General features: G+C 42.5%; 1 protein-coding gene across 2 annotated transcripts in view; it reads left to right on the top strand.

Moving 5' to 3' along the window:
- Positions 1-288: 288 nt before the first annotated feature.
- SKAP2 (src kinase associated phosphoprotein 2) overlaps positions 289-22,469 on the top strand; it is a 159,915-nt gene continuing 137,734 nt past the window's right edge. Inside the window, exons 1-3 of one of the 2 annotated variants that reach the window (XM_030550840.1) lie at positions 289-524; positions 16,273-16,378; positions 18,841-18,866. In XM_030550840.1, coding sequence (XP_030406700.1) covers positions 377-524; positions 16,273-16,378; positions 18,841-18,866 — 280 coding nt within the window. In that variant the 5' untranslated portion in view covers positions 289-376. The remainder of the gene's footprint in view (positions 525-16,272; positions 16,379-18,840; positions 18,867-22,469) is intronic. The other variant, XM_030550839.1, reaches the window with a different exon arrangement.

Raw genomic sequence — 22,469 nt, 5'->3', positions numbered from 1 at the left:
GCAACGCTATGAACGGGGCGGGGGGAGGGAGCGGAAACAACGAACCAATCAGCGAGGGAAGCCCTGTCCCAGCGGGCAGCAGGCCAATGAATCGGCTTGGGCGCCATCTTTGATTCAGGTAGCGGGATGCGGGGCGGCTCCTCCGCTGAGGCATCTTTGAACTTCATGCCCACGTTAAAAATGGAGGGAGTTGTCACGTGATAGGGACCACGCCGGCTCCGCTTGGGGCTGCGCTCAGCGGGAGCCTAGCAGCGGGTGTAACACCACAACCCTGAGCCTGACCGAGGAAGAGGCGCATGCGCAGTTGGACTGACGCGGAGGGAAGGGGAAGAGGAGAGTAGGCGTAGCTCCGCCCCCTCTTGCTCCTGAGGTTTCAATGACTTCCCCCTGCTGGGGCGGGGGGGGGAGGCGGAACTGTCACTTCCTCCCTCCTGGGTCCGAGGCCAGCAGCTGCCCCCTGCCCTCCCCCTTCAGCATGCGCAGCCCACCCGCCGTGCCCGAGGACATCGTCAGTCTCCTGGCAGGTAACTCGGGAGGGGGCCCCCAGGGGGTTTGGAGGGCGTCTGAGAAGGAGTTTGTGGGGGGCCTGGGAGCAGACATGGGGGTCCGGCGTGGGAGAGGAGGTAGGGTGCGAGCAGGGAGGGTGGCAACTGCACCTCGGGAATGGTGGGTTATTTTGCATTTATTAGATGGATTGATTCGTTCCTGTATTTGGTTGTCACCACACCCTTTCAGTGTAGTGCTTGTAGCAGGGGTGAGGGTTGGTGATTGGAAGGGGACAGTAAAGGACTAGCTGGAGAGTAGTGGTGCAGGTGGCTGGGTAGTAAGAATATGTGAAGCCAAAGAATGTTTTTTGTATTTGTAAAATTAAAAAAAAATGCTTTTATTGTAGGGGCTTGTACTGTTTCTGAAAGTAGTTTCTCATTTAATGGTGAAAAGGCCACGCTTAATTTCTACAGTTTTATAATCTTTTCCTTCCCGATTATTTTTTCTGTATTTAAAGGCCCCCCTCCCCACAGGCTCTGTTTACTTAGACTTTGCTTATGCTCTTTAAAAAAAAACCCAAAACCTATCTGTTTTCTGTTTCAGTATATTTGAAATGAGGAAGGACAGGCCTGCTTCTTACTTCCTCAGTCTCTCTCACAGTATATACTCTGTCTACTTATTCTGAGTTTTCCATTTTTACATATTATTTGCTTAGCTTATATTTACAAATAATATTCAGATAACAGGTACATGTATGTGTCTCTGCACACTTTCCTGCAACTGCTCAATAATGCGCTTTCACTTATTTTGGAGAGAGAAACTAGGGGTGAGACCATTCTTCAGTCTTCATGCCAGTTTTGATGCCTGGCCACTTAGCTGAAACTGACAAGGTTACTAAGGGCGTTGTAGCTGTGTTGATTCCAGGACTTGAAGAGATCTGTGAAAGCTCTAAAACTTGTCTTTGGGCAGGTGTGCACTACCACTTAAGTTAAACTAACTTCATAGAAGTCCCTCGGGGGGTTCGAGCTGCACAAGTTTTGCACTGTCCATACCGATGCTATGACAGCAGGAGAGCATGTCTTGCTGATCTAGCTTATGATTCTTGCCGAGGTGGAGTAATTTTGCCAATGGGAGAGTGCTCTGCTGATGTCATAGTGCATCTTCACCAGATGCAGTATAGCAGCGTAGCTGCATTGATGTAGCACTGTATGTTAGACTTGTCCTTTGTTGCCAACAGAAGTAGGTCCAATAGAAGTTGTTACCTCACCCTGCCTGTCTTACTAAGGATACCAATGGTGATGTAAAAACCTGTCCACCAATTGAGGGCTTGTATTGGAAGGAGTGGATAGTGAAACAGCCATCATGTGACCAAAATTTGGTCACTACTGACCCAAGCTGAATCCTAACCAGTGAGTTGAAAGGCACCTCATCCAAATCTTTGAGGAACATAGTTGATCTAGAGCAGGGGTGGGGAACCTACAGCCTGCAGGCCAGATCTGGCCCACTGCTTCATTTCATCTGGCCCGTGGCAAGTCTCCGTTCCATGGCCCACAAGCCCCAAGCTTCAGCGGCCATCCCCCCTACTCCCCATGGTGCTGGAGCTGCAAGCACCATCTCACTGCGTTGTAGGGGGAAGCTAGGGTTGCCAGGCTGTTAAGAGTCTGGTCGGCTCTGCGCAGCTCCCGGAAGCTACCAGCACATCTCTGCAGCCCCTAGGAGCAGAGGCGATCAGGGAAGTTCTGCGCACTGCCCACCCCCAACCCCATTGCCAGCTCCGAAGCTCCCATTGCCCAGGAACTGCAGCCAATAGGAGATGCGGTGGTAGCTCCTGCAAGCGTGGGAAGCATGCACCGTGCAGAGCCCCCTGGCCTCTCCGTCTAGTGGCCAGACATGGCGCCTGCTTCTGGGAGCCTGCCTTAGCCCCGCTACGCCACTGACCAGGCGCCAGCAAAGTAAGCGCTGCCCAGCTGGAACCCAGACCCCCAACCCACTGCTCCAGGTCTGAACCTCCTCCTGCACCCTAACTCCCTCCCCACACCTGCACCCCAGCCCCCTGCTCTGGGTCGGAACCCCCTCCAGCACCCTAACTTCCTCCCAGACCCTGCACCCCCACTCCCCCCTGCCCAAGCCCTAAGCGTTCTTCTGCACCCAAACTCCCTCCTGGAGCCAACCCCCTGCCCCAGCCTGAGCCCCTTCCTGCACTCCAAGCCCCTTGGCCATAGCCCCGATCCTCCTCCTGCACTCCAAATCCCTCATCCTCAGCCCCACTCCAGAGCCTGCACCCCCAGCTGGAGCCATCACCCCCTCCCACACCCCTGCCCCAGCCCAGAGCCCCATCCCTCACCCTGAACCCCTTATCTCTGGTCCCATCCTGCAGCCTAGGGGAAGCCCCAAGCTCCCACAACCCACCACCGCTGTGTGTGGCCTATGACTGTTTTTTTCTGTGGGTCAGTGGCCCCAATAGAAAAAAGGTTCCCCACCTCTGGTCTAGAGATCCCTTTTGACAGTTTACTTGTCCCAAAACCAATAAAACAGAAAAATGTATTAGTTCATCGGAAAACAGTATAGTCCTAGATCACCTGGCTTAATTTAAATGTTACTGTGTTGGTGCATCACATATTGTTTCAATAAAATGTGTGAGATTATGGTATGGCTGTGCAGGTGTTTATATTTATATAGACATGAAGTGTGATTGACTACTAAAGAATACTCTCTCACCACAAAAGTGACCAGCAATAGTATACATAAAAGAGGCTTTAACACATCTAAAATTTAAAGAAAATGGTTTGAGGCATGCTTTATTTTATGTGCAAGATTTACACTAGTGTACTTGATTTCCTTTTTTTTGCAGCACTGAATAGCTAATTGTTACTGATTTGGGGTAAGTGAAATGTCTCAGAACTCAGGATTTATTATTTTGCTTTGGAAAAAGTGTGAGACAGACTTTGCAGCATATGACTACTTCAGTTTGAGTTGTTAAAGCACTGGAAAACTTGGCTTCTATTCCTGGTTGTGCCACAGACTTCCACGTGACCTTGGAGAAGACACTTAGACCACATTCTTCAAATTCCGGTGCCTAAAGGTAGGCTCGTAAAGCCACACCTGGGCACCTGAAGAAATGGCCTGAATTTCACAGGGACAGAGTACTTACATCTCCCACTAAACTTAGCTTTAGTTCAGTACCTCTTAAAATAAGGCTACTTATTTAGATGCCTAATTTTAAGGAGGCAGGTTTACAAAGTAGTCTCAGAAAGGTTAAGGCTATGTGTAATTAACATTTTGTAAACAAGTGTTGGACTAGAACCCCTTCTGCAGTAAAATCCTCTGCATAGAGATTTCCTTCCTCCAATTACCTTGTAATATCAGGGGCACGTTGGTGACCCCCCCCCCATCCCAAAGGAGTAGGCTGCAGACTCCAAACCTGGCAAATTTTCAGGGATCCACAAGGTTCTAGCATTCTTCAGGAGACCCAGGGGCATCCTCATGGAAGTTCTTTGCCTCTGGCACCCTGCAGCTTCCACCTTGCTGGGAACTGTGCTTGACATGGCTGCCCATGAGATCTCTAAGGGGATCTATGCAGATGAAATAATAGTCTGAGTTTATATTATTTCTTCTAATAATGTGCATCCTTCCCCCCCCCCCCAATCCTATTTAGTCTCCACTCTCCCCCAGCACAGACTGCTTGAAAAGGCCTCTATAAGGCTCAATGAGGCAGCGCTGCAGAGGCAGCTGAGCCTTTCATGTACAGGCTGGGGGACAGCTGTACATAGAGGGTCTCATTGATTACAGTGACTGTGAAATGCAAAGTTAACTGTTGATAACTACCTGTTTAGTCTGTAAAATACCCTTGGGTTACAGTTCTTCTAGTGTGAAGTGAAGCTGTACTCTTTACAACTACTATCTTCAGTAAACAAGTTTAATGATGAAGTGGTGTGTTTTTAAACTTTTCTTAAAATAATTTAAAATTGACTACACAAATATCTTGATCTTTAAGTTACAGTGAAAGTCATGTTTACAGTTTAATACACCAACCCCAGTGCACACTCGGGTTTATCAGAGTACTTGAGGGAAAAGCATACTTAATACTTGTTGCTCTCCTAGCTCTTTTTGAGCATAATAAAACATGTATAGAGCTGAGGGACTGTTTTATAGGTTAGACAGGATACTTAAGAATTCTGGAGACAAAGGGGTGAGTAATAACAGATATTGTCTAGTTAACCCTTACAGACATGTCTGTCCTTTGAATTGGGGTGGGGAGAAAAAGCCTTGAGGGCATCTGTGCTATTCAGTTGAAAACATCACTCCTGTGCATTCTTTCTAGAAAGCAGGATAGCTTTTAACAATCCAGCTGTCACAAGGCAAGCACACCCCCCTTTTGGGGCAGGGTGAGGGTTGTTTCCCCACAGCTGAATCTTGGCAATCACCTTTGTCTTGGTACAGTGTGGCCTAGGTAAGTCAATATGACTGCCCTCTCTCAGGGCTGTGTGGCCTAGTGGCCAGACAGTGGAGTTGGCCACCACCTGGGGGTGGGGGCAGTCAGGTAGGGGGACCCAGGCCCTCCCTGCTCCACCAGGTCCCAGCTCAGGGCCCTGGCAGTGGCAAGTGTGCTCACTACTGGGTCAGCAGGGGAATCTATCCAAAACACACTGACAGCACCCAACACATGACTATTGCACTGTGCTGCTTCCTACCCTGTCCCTGGTGCAGTGGTCCCAGCATCTCCAAGTTCTTTGGGCTCTTCAGCCTGTGTGACTCCCAGCAGCTCCATTACTCCTTGGGCATCTGCAGGAGCTTGGGCATTCACCAGGGCACCCAGAGCCTCAGCATTCCCAGTCTGGAGGTCACCACATACATCCTCCCTCCTCAGCAGTCCACCCTGAATGAGCTGGGTTGCTCCCTTTTATATCTGGTCTCCAGCTGGAACATGACCAGCAGGGCCAAGGGGGCGTGGCCTCCTTGGCCCAAAGGGTGGCGTTAACCCTGACAGTACCAGTGCAGGCCAAGCATGACCCACCACACCAACAAATACTTCATACAGGTCATATACAAAAAAGCTGTGTTAAAAGTTATTTAAGTTGCAAAGCCGATAGTTAAGCACTTTGAAAATTAGGAAATACCAGAGCTGAGATTGCACAAGCCATCTCTATTCACCCCCTCATACATCCCAGTGTGTGCTTTATGGCAGTGCTTCTCAAAGCCCGTCTGCCGCTTGTTCAGGAAAAGCCCCTGGTGGTCTGGGCCGGTTTGTTTACTTGTCACATCTGCAGGTTTGGCAGATCGCGGCTCCCACTGGCCGTGGTTTGCCGCTCCAGGCCAAGGGGGAGCTGCAGGAAGCGGCGCAGGCCAAGGGATGTGCTGGCCACCCTTCACGCAGTCCCCATTGGCCTGGAGTGGCGAACCGCGGCCAGTGGGAGCCACAATTGGTCAAACCTGCGGACATGGCAGGTAAACAAACCGGCCCGGACTGCCTAGGACTTTCCCTGAACAAGCAGTGGACTGGCTTTGAGAAGCACTGCTTTATGGTACTGTCTTTAATTATATGATCACGCACTATTTTTTTTTCACAGGACACTAGCCTCATTCTCTACATTGCCTAGGTGGTACTTGAGAGAAGAGGCAGCTGTTCAGTATTTTTATCTTCATTAAATTAGTAACTCCTACCTTATTTACTGCATATTATCCAAAGTCTGCAGTGCATTATTCATTTCGTCTTGGCCTTTTCTGTGGTGATTATTAATGTTGTATTTAAGTGGCTCACAAATACTGATGAATTCATCTCTGTATCATCCATTTTACACATGGGGAAACTGAGAAAGAAACATATCTGAGGCCACACACTGAATCAGTAGAGAGCCAGGGTTCGAATGCAAGACCCTCTGTCTCCAAACCATGTACTTATTTCTCCAGATCAAGCTGCCTTACTGTCGGAGAAGTGCTTCCATTGGCTTCAGTTGCAGTTGTGACTGCTTAGCACTTCTGTATATCAGACCCCAGGTGAGAGAGAAACAATTAGGGACTGACTACCTATGAACAGTTCAGGCTGTATAAATTGCAAAACAGCACCTAGAGTTCCTATTGCAGAGCCAGCATAGAACTGAGTTCTCCTGACTGGCATTCATTTGCTTTAACCACAGGACCTTTCTTTCCCCCCTCCCCAGTCGTCTCTAGCTTCATTTTCTACACACTTCTTCCAACTTCTGCAACAAAGAAAGAGGATCCTACAAACTTTCTCATTCACTTCATAAGCCTGATTGAATTGTACAGTGTACATTCATCCTGTACACTCAATAAGTAGGGCTCCGTTGGAAAAATAGTACGTAATTATGTAATTAAAGATTGTCATAATGCATACACACAAGGGGAATGAATTCAGTTACATGGGCAACTTTATTTCCTAACTTTTGAATGCTTGGCTTTGCAACCTAAATAACATTCTTATCTGTTTTTTCAGTGGAAAAAGATTTTAAAAAATTCTGTTGTGAGCAACTGTACGACCTGTGCTGTCATGTATTATTGGTAGGGTTTAACACTGAACCTTCAGCACTGAAGCACAGCGTGAGCTACAGGAATGATTATACATGGGTTGGAAGCAGGAGAAAGCTGTGTCTGTGAAGTAGGAGGAAGGGCCACTGTGGCAATGTGCTTGTTGCAGGAGGTGGCCGACGGGAGCCCAGTCCAGATGTCTGTCTGTCTTCTTTATCGTGTGTGTGTGTGTGTGTGTGTGTGGTGGTGATGGTGAGCTCTTTACCTATGTGGTGCCCCCAGAGGGGCAGATATGGGTGAGTGGGGCCATGCTCTGTGTCCATAAGGGGAGGCAGGACCCAGTCTAGTGCTCTCTCTCCCCTTCCTTCTTCACTCTGGGAGGTAGGGGGAAAACTTTGTGCCTAGGTGGTGCCTCCAGAAGAGAGATGGGCCACGATTTGTTGAGGGGAGCCCAACAGGCCATCTCTTCTTCCCTCTCTTGGGGAAGTTGTCCACTCCTGGGGTTCCCAGTGCAGTATCAGCTGGTGCTGCTGCTTCTGTGGCAATGTGGACCTGGTCATAGACTGGAATATTCATGTTCAACTACTTTTTTGCTATGTTTCCAAAATCGTGCTGACTATGTAAACTATGCAGAAAGGAAATTACAGTTTTTAAACATTTATTGTTCAGCCAAATTTTAACAGAATTCTCTGAGATGAAAGAAAAGGCATTTCTCTAGCACCGAGACTTTTTCTTCCTGATGAGTATCTAAAGATATGTGCAAACATCCCTAAAAAAGTCAAATGTTTCCTAATGAAAACTATTAAACAACTGAAAAATAGAACTTGCTACCAGATTCTTTGTAATTTAGGGTCACGGTCCTCATTGGAAGCATGATGGGACTTTATAATACATTTTGCATAAAGAATGACATCTGCTTCTTCGTTGACCCCATATTAGTGAAAAGAGATTTTTTTTTCTCATAACTCTTTGATTCACATTCCATGAACTTTGGCTTCTGCTTAATCCAGAAGTTGTTTTGAAGGTGTCTGCAGCTGTTAATATGTATTTAAATAGTACTGGAGTGGGACTGGAAACAGTGAGGTAAAGAGCCCTACACAAGCTTCCTGGTAAGAAATAGCCTCCAGTGATTTGAAACTTTGTTCAAATTGTGTCTGCCATAAATTTGAGAATAAGTGTCATATGAGTGATAAAAATGGCATAGACTATTTTTTATACACTCATTACTCACTTACACTCTGCGTTAATCGAAAAAGACAAACCATCTTTATCATCTGACTAAGTTTACATTTCTTTTCTAATCATATGTCAACAAACCACAATAGATGCAGTATAATGTAGCATATCGTGTAAATCTTAGGTTAATCCTTAAGATTGTTTACTGTAGCTCATTTGGAATCATGTCGTAAACTGCTCTTGATTTGTATTAGTGTGCTTCAGTCATCTGTAACCGGTGCGAGGTGTGGAGAAGAAAATGTTCCAATCCCTGTAGGGTGAGATTAGAACTTTGTCCTGAATGTAATTTATTTGAAATGTCCTAGATGTTTGATTTTAGTTGAGGACCTGAACAATCTAGGTGTGCTTTTACTCTGTAAATCATTGAAGGGAATTGCTGGTTGTTTATTTTATCAATAAATTCATTTTATGTTGGTAGTAATATAGAAAGATGGTCTTCCTTATGGTGGTTTAAGATGCAACTGGACTCCCCATAAAAGATTCTATGTGGCAAAAGAAAGGTCTAAATACTTGTCAGCCTATACCAATGCACTGTTTTCAGCTAGCTGTCTTACAGTTGCAAGTCTGTCTTCATTTTTCTTTTGTAACAGATATTTTGTCGCTGTATAAATACAAATGTAAATCAAAACAGGACAAGTAGCATGTTCAATGAGATCCAACATTTATTTGGCAAACTCTGGGAGGAAATTTTCCAAACCATCCAATGGTCTTCCTTTTGATGGAAAAGAGCAAATGTTGCATGCATTGCAGATCGTGATTTGTAGCACAAATGGACAGTCAGCTACAGAGGTTGTTGCCTGATAGGGAATAAGTCTGAAGACAATTTATCAATAGATTTCTGTGCAGATTCTGAAGTCAGCTTGGTTAATTGCTTCCTAAAACTAGACCTAGTACTGCTAAGAGATACTGTGTCCATTTGAAGCTGGTCATACTTCCAAAGTATATTTCTTATAATATGTTTACTTCAAGTACAGCAGATATTTACTCTCTTTAGTAATATGCAATGCAAACAGCTATGTTGGATTTGGAATGATTGATAAAATGCTGTATCATTGCAGAGCTGAAAGCTAGGCTGCAGAAGCATGTTCAGATGGCCAAACATTTTTTGTTGTTTGTAAATTTTTATATTTTCCCTTTTGTATAGTTTTCTTAGCTGAATCCTGAAAAGCCTTATGTGAGTAGCCTTCATGCACAAGAATAGTCTTATTGCCTTCATAAAACTCCTCAGCATAAGACACTGACCACTCACAAGAATGAGGTTCTGAGGAACTGGGCCTTCTGTTCGTATTCTGCCACCAGTAACTGGAAAATTCCCAAAGTTATCTGCGTAGACCCACTGAAATACTGTGATGCCCAAGTCCTTGCTGTATGTTTATATTGATAATTGCAAACCAAAATAACTCTGACTTAAACATTTCTACACAAAGGATAGATGTAAAATATAAACAAAATAAAAATGTATGTTAAAATTTTGACTGGTTATACCTAATGGCAATCAAGTTTTAAACTAAATAAACCATTTGATTAATTACCAATGAGCTAGTACCATATTTTAGTCATCTGTCCTTTTTTCTATCTGTTTGTAGTCTTTTTTTTGACAGCAATTTGTGAATCAGATCTTATCAGTTAGATCTTTCAGTTCTGCATCTACTATTCATTTCAGCATGAAAATATTTTTTCTCTAGATTACTTCAGACAAGGTTAAGATAATTAAATATAAACAGTAGCAAAACAAACACTGTTATTAACATCAATTATTTGAGGGCTTGTATGTTAACTTTTTTAAGATAACTTTGGTGTGGAATAGTTTCTCCATGTCTATTCATCTTTGTAATTATAGAGCTAAATATAAACTGTCAGCAAAGGAACTCTGGCTCCTTTTGCTGCAGAAATATGGATTATATAGCATGTGCATACGTCTTGCCCTCTAGTCTGTCAGTGTGTGATAGAAGCAATCAAAATGTGTGAGAATAATGAATGAAAAGGGCAACAGCTATGTTTTGTTCCATGTCTCACTGTAACTGACAAATTATAACTGTTTTACTATAAAACCTGTTTTAACAGGCATTCTCACTGTTTGAATTAAACTGGTTGTTTTAAAAAGAGAGATGGATAAATAGAAATGCCTTCAGGTACAACCACAAGGAACTCCCACATGTGTCAGCAGCAGGGTTTAAATCCTGAATCTTCAGATTCTCACAACACACCTCTAATTAGTGTTGCCAACTTTCTAATCGTACAGAAACTAACACCGTAGCCTTGCCCCTTCCCTGAGGCCCTGTCCCCCACTCACTACATTCCCCCTCCCTAGTTGGCTCGCTTTCCCCCACCCTCACTCGCTTTCACTAGGTGGGGGTTGGGGTGCAGAAGCGGGGTGAGGGGTCTGTATGAGGGTGTGGGCTCTGGGGTGGGAGTGGGGCTGGGGATGACGGGTTTGGGGTGTAGGAGGGGGCTTCAGGCTGGGGAGTGAGGCAGAGGAATTCAGGGTATAGGAGGGGGCTCTGGGCTGGGGCAGGAGGGAGTGAGGGCTCCGTCTGGGAGTATGGGCTCTGGAGTGGGCTGGGGATGAGGGGTTCAGGGTGTGGGAGGGCTCGGCGCGTTGAGGTGCAGAGGGGGTGAGGGCTCTGTCTGAGGGTGCGGGCTCTGGAGTGTGGCCAGGGATGAGGTGTTTAGGGTGCAGGGGGAGCTCTAGGCTGAGGAATGCGGCAGAGGGTTCAAGATGTGGGAGAGGGCTCTGGCCTGGGTTTGGGGTGGGGTGAGGGCTTCATCTGGGGATGCAGGCTCTGGGGTGGGGCTGAGGGTTTGGAGTGCAGGAGGTGGTTCTGGGTTGCGGGGGGCTCAAGGCTGAGGCAGGGGGTGGGGGCTCGGGGTTGGGGTGCGGGCTTACCTCCGGTGGTTCCCGGTCAGCGGTGCAGCAGGGGGGCTAAGGCAGGCTTCCTGCTGGTCCTGGCTCTGCACTTTGCCCCGTAAGTGGCCAGCCGGTCCAGCTCCTAGGCAGAGGTGTCACAGGTGGCTCTGCGCGCTTCTCTTGCCTACAGGCACCATCCCCACAGCTCCCACTGGCCGTGGTTCCTGGCCAATGGGAGTGTGGCGCCGGTGCTCAGGGCAGGGGCAGCGCATGAAGCTGTGGCCCCCCACCTAGGAGCCGGACCTGCTGGCTGCTTCTGGGGCTCAGTGCAGATCCAATGTAGGTAGGGACTAGCCTGCCTTAGCTGCACAGCACCGCTAACCAGACTTTTAACGGTCCAGTCGGCGGTGCTAACTAGAGCCACCAGGGGTCCTTTTCGATCAGGTGCTCCAGTTGAAAACCGAACACCTGGTCACCCCACCTCTAATGCTTGAGTTAAAGATATCCTTTGAGTGGACCAGATTTTTGAGGGATGTGGTGCATACTTTACCAGTGGATTACACAGCTTTTTTCCTCACAGCAGTAGAATGTCAGGGGTCAGGATTTCAGGAATCTATTCTTGTCCTTGGGAAGGGAGAATGAACTAGTGGTTAGAGTAGCAGTTACAAGCACTGGCTCATTCAGTCCAAGAGGCAATATGGCGAAGTGGGTGAGACTTGCATCTGTCATATTAGAGATCTGACTTCTATTCCCAGTTCCAACACAAATGATTTCAAGCAAAACATCTCCGTTAGGTTTATTATGGAATGGGGGAATCAGAGGGTGCTCTGGCTAGCTGGCCCTAATGTGCTGCCTAGGCCTGTGAGGAGAGGGGCTGGAGCTTTGCCTATGGTGGCAGATTGTGTTGAATGGCCTCTGGGGAGAATGATACTTACTTCCCTCCTAAATGTAGAGGTATGAAGCCCTGTTCAGTAATAAAGACTATGAAGTGCATAGAAATACAAACAACAGTGACTAGAAGAGATGAGCTTAGATTTCAGGGCTTCCTGGATCCCAGCCCAGAGCACTTTACTCTAGGCTACACAGGTGTTCTGCAGGGGACTCTATCTCTTGTGTGTCTGCATCACATTGCCTGCCTTTGTGGAGCTGTGCAACAAAGGAAGATTTGACCAAAATGTAGAACATTCTACATAATCATGAGAGAGACAAGGAGGGTGAGGTAATACCTTTTATTGGACCAACTTTTCTTGGTGAGAGAGACAAGCTTTTGATCTTACACAGAGCTCTTCTTCTGGTCTGGGGAATGTACTCAGAGTGTCTGAGTGAAATACAAGGTGGAACAGATTGTTTATCATAAGTAGTTAACTCATAATAGTACTTATACTAAACAATTTGTTCCACCTTATATTTAGCTGTGACACTGAATACATTTCCCAGGCCTGAAAAAGAGCTCTGTGTTAGCTTGAAAGCTTGTCTCTCTCACCAACAGAATTTGGTCTAATAAAAGATATTACCTTACCCACCGTGTCTCTCTAATATACTGGAACCAACAGGGCTACAACAGTGGTTGTAATCATGGGCAGCTGAAAGGTCTGAGTGTGCATTAAACTTTTTAATACGTTATAGTGTGATACTGGCATTGAAATTTAGCATGTGTAAGATTTCTGCCTTAGCATCCTAGTAGAGAGAGTTGGAATTTTTGTTTTGCACTTGATAGAGCATTTGTTTGCCAGCTCTGTCCGCAAATATTAACAGCAATACTAAGGAAGACTTGTATTTGTTAGAAACTATAGGATGTTGTGCCAAAATATGGTTTGAGTTGACTCTCTCCTGAAGCGCTTCTGAATGCAACTTGATTTTTCTTCTGTGCATAAGAAGGTGAACAATGATGTAGGTGAATAGTATCTACTGTGGTATCTTAGCCTACCTTAAAAGCCCAAAGGAGGGAGAGATCTGTATTCCCATTGGGAAAGATCTCTTCTCCATGTCACTGCTGTTTTCAATAAACAACAGATTTATCATAATTTCAATGACTTTTTGCAAAATCTCACAATGATAATAGATGGTATATCCATTTCTGCATTGCTTCTATAGTATTTGGAGGTTGCAAGCTTTATTTTCATCTCTGCTTTCACATTCAAAGTTCGTCCAAACAGGATGCATTATATCCACAGCACAGACATTGGTCCCCAACACAGTTTGGGTACACTGCATATCCCAAGCCATAAGTAGGGTTGCCAACTTTCTAATTTCTGAAAACTAGACACCACAGCAGTAGCACTGGACTTCCCCCTGCCCTGCCTCTTCCCCGAGGCTCACCTCTTCCCTTGAGACCCCACCCCAATTGCTCATTGCTCTTCCCCTCCCCCATCGCTCCTTCCTGTCACCCTCCCTACCTTCCAAGGTGGGCTCTCTCGGCTCCCACGAGATGCAGGTAGGAGGCAGCCCTGGCTAATGACCCGGTGCCTTCCACCCCCTGCAGTAACTGGACTTTTAGTGTCTGGTCAGTACATCTCACTGAACAGGTCCCCTTTCGACTGGGCTTTCCTGTCGAAAACTGCACTCCTGGCAACTCTAGCCTTAAGTGATGTTTGTTGCTCAGTAATTTCAGCACTGTCAGACAGTGACTTGAATGATGGTATTTTTGCTTGGGTTTGGAATTCAACAAGAAGTAAAGTGGCCTGCAGAGTTTAGCTGGAGGCTGCAAAGGCCTAGTGCTGTAATGAATTAGATGAAGAGTTTAAAGATTACAATGTAAACATCACTTTCTGTTTATAAAAGTGAACAGTGACTCTGGGTTTTTGCATATTGCTACCTAAATAGCACTTCAGAGCTGCTGACTTGTTGAGTAAATATATAAAAGGCAAAGGGTTCACCAAGCCTATTTCTTCCCTCCCCTGCACACAGCACAACCTTTGGGGTTTGATGCTGAGAATTGCTGAACACTTGCTGCTCCTCTTTGAAGTCATTGGCTGTTTTGTTGATGCTTTCAGTGGGAACGGGATCAGGCCCATTGACTTCATGGGAATTTACCTCAGGACAGCATCCCAACTGCACTTCAGAGCGAGAGGGGCAGGATGTTTGGGATTTGTGAAAGGGTACAGATTCTAGGGCAAAGTGCTGCCCAAGTTTCTGTGGGTAGCCTGGAGGATTTGCAACTACATTAACTCACTGGCCCTTTGTTTCTGCCCTTGTGCAGAAGGTAGCACTTCTGGAGTGAGACTTCAGCTACTCTAAGGGCTGCTCTGCTACATGTGATTAGGGGGACACTCTCTTCACCTCTGAGTGAAAAGCACTTGTTCAGATCTTCAAAAACCTTGCAGATTCAAGATTTTGCCACAGATTGCATGATGATAGCAATCTAATCCGAATCTCCTAAAAATGTTTTGGTAATTTTTTTTTTAAAATGAAGAATTGCATGGCTACATTTGTTGATATAGTGGCTAAACTAGTTTTTGAAAGCAAGAATTTTTTGGCTTAATTTGTTCTGTTGCAGCACAAAATGCAAAGTGGATCATGCTTAGTTTTAAACTTGTCTTCATAATGAACACTTAAAATAAGCAATTAAATACTCGTTAGGGAATTTAAATACGAAGTTCTATTATAAAATAACTTGAAGTAGAATATTTGCTTTACATTCTGCAACTAACTCCTCTATATACCAGAAATGCTCCAACCTTAACCCTGCTTTATGTGAGCCATATAAGAGTATTGAAATGAGTGATCTATCATCTTATGGGCTAAATTCTTTCTTCAGTTACATGCATGCAGTGCTATTCATTTAAGTGGAGTAGCACGTGTGTAAGTGGTGGGGAAGAACTTGGCCCTCTTTGTGTATACTGAAAATCTGGTAAATTTTTAACATAGCAAGTGCTGTTTGAATTTAGTAACTTTCAGGTTAGACATATAGGTCAAGTTCTGGTGTGATATAAATAGCTCTTCTATAGCAGCTGTGATTATGGAAATCTGTGAAATACTAAGCACTAAAACAATGCTAAGCCTCTTCATTGACACTCTATTATATCCACAAACCACTTATATTATGGCTGTTGGAATACCATGTGAGGTGTTTTTCAGTTTGAATCCTTATGTTGGTTGACCTTTCTATCCCGACAGTGTAGTTTGTTACTACATGTAGGTGTTTGTGATGCTTCCAGTGAAATTGCATTGAAAGTCCGGATTATCTAGTACTGGTACAATGTCACTGGAACTTTTGAGCACAATCATTCAGGAGTAGGGACTGTATAATAGCCGCTGAAGTGGATGGGAGTTTAACCCAAGGAAGAATGGCAGGATTAGGTCTATTAGGCTGTAGTTAATTCAGCATGCAAATAACATATTGTAAGCTTACTGTTTTTCTCATGTCTTTTTCAATATGAAATAACATACTCATTTTGAAAACAAAAAAGAATAGGGAAATGGGTATTAATTTTGAATGATCAAACCTCTTTAGTTGGAGTGGGACAAAATTCTCACACAACTAAAACAATATTGTTTTTAAACAGTTCATTTCTAAATATCAGTTTATCTTTTGCTTTAAGAATAAAAAAAGTATATTGCAGCTCATAACTTGGGCCTTGATTCTGCAAGTGTACAGATGCTGTAAGCACGAGTAGTTCTGTTGACTTCAATAGGGTTATTCAGTTATGTAACATTAAGCGCCTGCGTAACTGTTTGCAGGAGCGGGCCTTGGATATCAAGTATTAGCTCAATATGGGGTACAATGGCAATGTATAAACATCTGAAAATTGAATTTATAAGGAACCAGCAACTGATCCATACCAGTAGTGACTTCATCTGGTTCTGCTATAATGTCGTAAATGACTCAGCCACTTTTTGAAATTTAAACTTATAAAATAACATGAATGTAACTTATGCACAAAAGCTGATTATTCTATTAGCTGTATACCATAAGTGGTACAATGTATTTGCCATAGCACCAAGGTTTATTTAGTCTTGTGTATTGCTTGCTCGTTTAATGATGCCAAATGTCGAAACAGTATTTGCTGTGCTAAGCATAAGTAGAGCAGAGAACAAATTTATCCAGTTTTCGAATCTGAAATATTTCAACCATGTTATACATAGAACAGATAAAATAGGTTTCTTCGTAAGTGATATTATCAGAACAATCCATCATGGGGATATTTGTCTTCAGAAGATTATCACTTTTTCCCTTATAATGTGTAACCTTTATTTTTTTTTTCCCCCTCATGGTCTAGATGTTGACACATTTATATCTGATACCCTCAAAGGAGAAAATTTATCCAAGAGAGCAAAGGAGAAAAAGGATGCCCTTATTAAGAAGATAAAAGAGGTCAAGGCTAAGTAAGTCATCTCTACTGTTTTAATTTTATTAGTAAATGCTTGTTGCTCTTTTGATAACTACTCTGTTTTAACAAGGAGTTTTATATGGCTACTTTGCAAAGGGATCTACATGGGTGAATTGAATTGAATCCCCACAGGATTCAATTTTTCAGTGGGGAGTGTGGGCAGAAGGTGTCTGCCTGTGTGGATTCCTTTGTGGGATCAGGGCGTTGGTTCTTGGTCCAGGACCTATCTTCCTCTGACTAATGAGTTATTTAAAACATAAAAACAGTAATATTGGAAGAACTTGTCCAGGATGCTTCCTGCGGTTGCATGATTATTTTCATTGGGTCAGATTCTCAGCTGATGTAAGCTGGCATAACTCTGTCCACTGACTTCAACATCTGTTTGTTTTAACCTATTCTCTCATTAGCCCTGTTTATGCTAGGAAATTTAACCATTGCTGAAAATAGTTTTAAGCAACAAGTTCCTTTAAACTGCTATTGAAAACTGTTAAGTGCAGCATAGACCAGACAAAGCTGTCTTCTTAATGTTGTTTCAGAGAATATAGTTTGAGACTTAGTTCCACTCTCTAACTTCAGTCAAACTACCTGGGTGAGGAGGATTTGGCCCTAGTTTTACACATATTGAAAAAAAAAATCTGTTCTGCAGTATGTTGTATCTTAAATTAGGATATGTTCTGGCACTCATTCTTCTTCTCCTCTTCAGCCTCTCCACAGCTTTTTTTCACAGTGATTGCTCCTTCCTTCTTGATATTCATCCTTGGCTGTCATGTCACACTCCTTTACAATGCCAGTGATAGTGTAACTGAGTGGTGACAGTATACTCAGTGCTATTCTAATGAGGAAGGTGTAGAACCGGCCCCCAAATGTTTATAATTTAAAGGTTCTACTACCTCTCTATCCATTTAATGTTTCTTTTGGTAGGTGGTCCTCCTCCCCTCTTCCACTTTCCATAGGGGTCCCCCAGGGCTCTGTCCTAGATTCTGGCCCTTCTTTCTCTACAACTCATTCCTGGGTGATTTCATTAGCTGTGTTTCTAGGATGACTCTCCACTCCTGACTTGTTTCCTTCCATTCAGTCCTACATCTCTACTCCTCTCTGTCTTCTCCTGAGTGTCTTATCATGAACTGAAACTCAGCATGCTGAAACTGAACTTTGGTGAAATCTGGACCCCAGTTACAGTAAACAGGAGCTTTGCCATTGACTTCAGTGGGGCCAAGATTTCAGCCCTTATTTTTATTTCCAAATTCTCCCATTTCCACCTTTATCACTGCTAACGCCACCCATCTTATTATCATCCATGCCCCAAAATCTGCAACTGTTAGTCACCTTTGATTTCTCCAACCGGTTCTACTCATCCAAACATTGCTATTTTCTACACAATGTTTCTTAGATCTAGCCTTTTATCTCTGCTTGCATTTCTAAGTCTCTCACACAGGGCCTCCTGGATTCTCATTTTAATTGCTTTTAACCATTGCCTAAATGGGTTTCCTGACACTTGCACCATCCCTTCTGGTCCATACAAAATGCAGCTGTTAAGATCATCTTACTTGCCAGTTATTCTGATCAGTTCCCCTTTTTACACCTACTCAAATAAATTCAAGTTTCCTGAGATTTTAGTTAAAGCCATACATAACAATAACCTTTCCTTACTTATTTACCTTGCATCTTATTGTGTCTCTGCACCCTGCAACTGTTTTGTTCACATATGTCGCAAGGATCGTAGCTTTGGGGAACATGGCAATGCATGTAGTTTTCACCACAGCAAGTAGTATCACTCAGTATAAGAGGTATAGTAGTATCATTCCATGTAAGAGTTGTTGCTTAAATTTTATTAAGCCTTGCTTATTGTGAATATGTATTCAAAGAGCTATTATATTTAAACGCATATCAATATCTTAATTAACAAGCATCTCCTGCATATCCATTTTGTTTTTATATGCTGCTAAAATATTCAAGCCAAATCCAAATCACAATGTGTTCATTATAAAACATGTAAAAGATTGTGATATGTAACTTCTGATAAATGGCTTTCATTTGTATTGAGACATCTTAAAATATGATATTAACTTTTGGGAAGGTAATGGAAAAGTAAATGTTATATCATATGTTCACCATTTTAATTAAGCTATTTGAGCAAATATGTTAGAATCTTTTTTTAAGTATTTTTAGTATTACACCTGAATCTGTTTTTAAGTGGCATTTTTTATTTGTCACTATTCCATGGAATTTCTTTAAAATGTTTGATAACCATGCTCTAAAATTCAAAAACACTGGAAAAAGAACTGATTAAATGTTTTAATAAAGGTGAAAATTTGCAGTATAAATTTGCAACATCAGTACTCATAGCTCAAAACTGTTATTTGGAAACTAATTTTTCTGTATTTGGGTTTGTCACATCCTGAGACTCTCCAAATGCATATTGCTTTATGTTGTCTTTCTTTTATCCCTCTCCTGCAGTTACCCTCAAGATTTCCAGGATAAAGGTAATGTAAAATATTTTATTTCACTGTGGTATGACTTAAATACTTTGCTCATTGACAGACTCTCAATTGAATAAACATACTGTACATGGGTTTAAAAGCATAACATTCAAATGTTCAGCTTGTGCATTTATTGACTTTCAAGGATGAGGATGCTAGCTCCCCCTGCTGAGCAAAAAAATTAAAAGCTTAAAAAAATCTCCTGTGTGCTTCAAAATTTGTGTGCTAAAACCTCACTCATTTAATAACTTGGTTCTATTTACTTCATGAATTCACCATAAGAGAAAGTTCACTAATAAAGGGGTCTTGTTTAGAAATGTAGTTGGAAGTTTATATAAATTGAATGTCTTAAATATAGATTATTTAATAAACAAAAACTCAGTATTGTCTAAAACTATACAATTCGTGTTTTGTCATAGAAAGTGTATTCAAAGCAGTCTACTTTGGCAGTAAAACATTAATAGTGATAATTTATTTGAGATCTTTTTTGTGAAGGAGAGATATTAGAGTCTTCTCTTCAACAGTAATATCTCTTTTACTTTTTAATAGGTTGATTTAATGACTCAATGATACTGACTTTTGATCCACCCTGAATGAATAGTGTAGCAGGAAATCAGACCGTTAGCACAGGAGAACAGGATTTAGAGTCCTAGTAATTAAAACTGAAGTTTGTGTTGTGTATTGTCTTCTTGAGGAGTAAACAAAGCTGCACTGTGCAGCTAGAAAGAGAAAAGACTGAAGAATGTGTTGCTACAGTGTTCTGTTCTGTAACTAAACCTGGAATGGCCCTTATTTCCATGATGCTAATTCATGAGGTCATGACCTGTAGCCTGTGGATGCTGGTATGAGGGTCACAGTGTGAGGTCAAAAAAGCTTATGCGAAGTTGCACTCTTTTCAGAAAGTAGAACCGTGGTACCTTGTATCTGTAGACAGGAGATACTAATGTATAACTAATATTAGTGCTAGCTGATAACGTGAGAGTATACTGACACTTTCTATGAACCAGCTTTTCAGCTAGGAAAAGCTAAAGCAAAATACAGTTAAAATCAGACTATAGCTTTTAAAAAATAATTTGAATGAATTAAACATATATCTATATCTTTCATTTTTCATTTTAACAGTGGTGCTTTTTAACTTTCTGGAATCAATTCTGGAATCAAAATAAAAAGTTTGCACTTACAATTTTTTAAAATTAAATTACCCCACTTTATATTGTATCTTAGTCCTTCCACTCAAGTTAAAATCACATTTTGGTCATCTTCATCAGAAGTAAATGGAAAAGGATAAAAAAAAAAATTCAAAATTTGTATTTTTATTAAGAAACTGCCTTAGCTTTATTTTGAAATTAGATGGGGTCACTGTACAATTTAAAATGTATCCGATTTTTGTAAAGCGTATTTTACGTTAAAGTATTTGTTATAGTGTATGTACAGTAATGTGTAACTTCCAAATTTGTATATAACAACCAGAAGGTTTCAAAATGATTTAGGTACGCTCACAGATAAACATGTGAGCTGGTTACAAAGACCAGAGCTCCTATTCACTGCAGTTTATTTAAAACCAAGTTGAAGAGAACTTCTTATAGCATATCTGCTCTTCCAACTGTTAAAGACTTAATTGATCTGGTTGGTAGTGCATTTTTTTTTGCTCTTCAGTTAATTTTGAGATAAGGTTTCTTTAGTTCTACAGGAAGATATAACTTGAAGAATTCAGCATGCAGTGGTTGCCATATTCTTATGACCTGCTCTGATTTCAGTGATGAGTTTATATGATATGCTTTGTTGAAAGTACATACAACCTTTAAGAAGAACAGGATTGCCTTGAGCACTCTTAATCCCCATGGAGCGTCTAGAACTGCATGTGATATAGCTCGTAAATTTTGACATTGTTTAGTTTTCTTTCAATGTAACTAAAATGAAAGCACATGAAAATGTATGTTGGTGAGTTCTACAAATGGGGCCAAACTTTGAAAATGTTATCTACATAGAAAATCCAGATGCATTCATGGGCATGGATATTCAAAGTGAAAATATCGCTTAATTCTCATCCGTGAGTTATTACCCAATTTTACATTGGCTCTTACAGTTAGAATATAATGCTAATTGTGAACAGGTAGAATCCCTATCCTGCTCTCAAGACAACACGTACATACTGGATTAAGGTCTAAAACACTCTCCCTGTCTTAGAATTTTTCTTTATTCTTTATTTAATAAACAATAAGATCAGGAGGGAGCTTAGGCTGAGTTTTGTTTGTTCCTGTGGTTTTCCTGTAGGACCTCTGAGGTGTTTTTTTATTTTTATTTTTATTGACTCTTGTTGTGCTTCAGCCCTTTAGAACTGTAGATGAATCAAAAAGTGGGTATAATCACATTCAATCTAAATTGTTCTAAATTTTCCAACAGAGAGATCTCCTGCAAGATCAGTGATTACATGAATTTTTAATGACATTTATACAGAGACTAGTTTTTGTTCTAAGGAGATAGAAGCCTGGACTTCGTTGAAGATTGAGAGTTATTATAGTTTTTGGCATTTCTATCTATGTTTGTGATTAATTGAATCAATATTTTGGCTGCCAAAATGTTTAGCTAAAAGAGCTTTGTTTTTAACTCATGCTAAAACTAGTGCTAAAGTTGGCAGAAGCATCATTGAAAGTACTGTGGACCCTAGATACCATACTTGTGCTGTTACTTGCTGAGATATGGTTCCTGCTCTCTATAATGACCAGGCTGAGAGCTGCTGTTTTTTATTGAGGCAGTGTTTCTTTTTTGTGATTCTACATAAGCTGCCATTCGGAGACGGTAGCAGGGGCTTCTAGGGCTGGAAAAGCCGTGGCTTACGGTTAGGAATAGCGCAACAACAGCTACTGAAAGATATCACGTGGATGTGGAAATATGGACCTAGCGGATGCTTTTTTTAATGGCAGATGTCCTCTATGCAGACCACCACTTCTGGGCCAGGAATGCAAATGCACACTGGTGGTAGTGAATTACACCTCAATCTCGATATAACGCTGTCCTCGGGAGCCAAAAAATCTTACCGCGTTATAGGTGAAACCGTGTTATATCGAACTTGCTTTGATCCGCTGGAGTGTGCAGCCCCCCCTCCCACCCCCCCGGAACACTGCTTTACTGCATTATATCAGAATTCGTGTTATATTGGGTCACGTTATATCAGGGTAGAGGTGTATGATGGAAATATGGGGTGACTGGCAGTGGGCCCAGAACTTTTGCATTAAAACACATGCATTCATGGAACTTTGTGAGAAGCTTGCCTCAGACCTTGAGTGGCAGAGCACCTAGATGAGACCCACTAAAGGTCCAGAAGCATGTCGTTGTTGCCTATGGAAACGAACACCCCTAGATTGCTACAGATCAGTTGGCAATCAGTCTGAGGCTGGAAAATCTACAGATGGTGCAATGGTCATTGAAGTTAGCAAGGCAATTAATGATGTGCTGTCCCCTGTGGTGGGTTGAGTCACAGAGACCCCCTTGGGACTGTCACCTGATGTGCTGAAACGACCTCTGAGCCTGTTTTTTTGCCAGCTTGGGACTCCAGAACCCTGTCTTGTTGAGCCAGACACACAAGCCTGCTGCAACACAAAGCTA

Source organism: Gopherus evgoodei, chromosome 2 (assembly GCF_007399415.2).
Source record: "Gopherus evgoodei ecotype Sinaloan lineage chromosome 2, rGopEvg1_v1.p, whole genome shotgun sequence".
NCBI lineage: Eukaryota > Metazoa > Chordata > Testudines > Testudinidae > Gopherus > Gopherus evgoodei.
The sequence above is the reverse complement of the archived record's forward strand: the minus strand, read 5'-3'. Positions and strand labels throughout refer to the sequence as shown.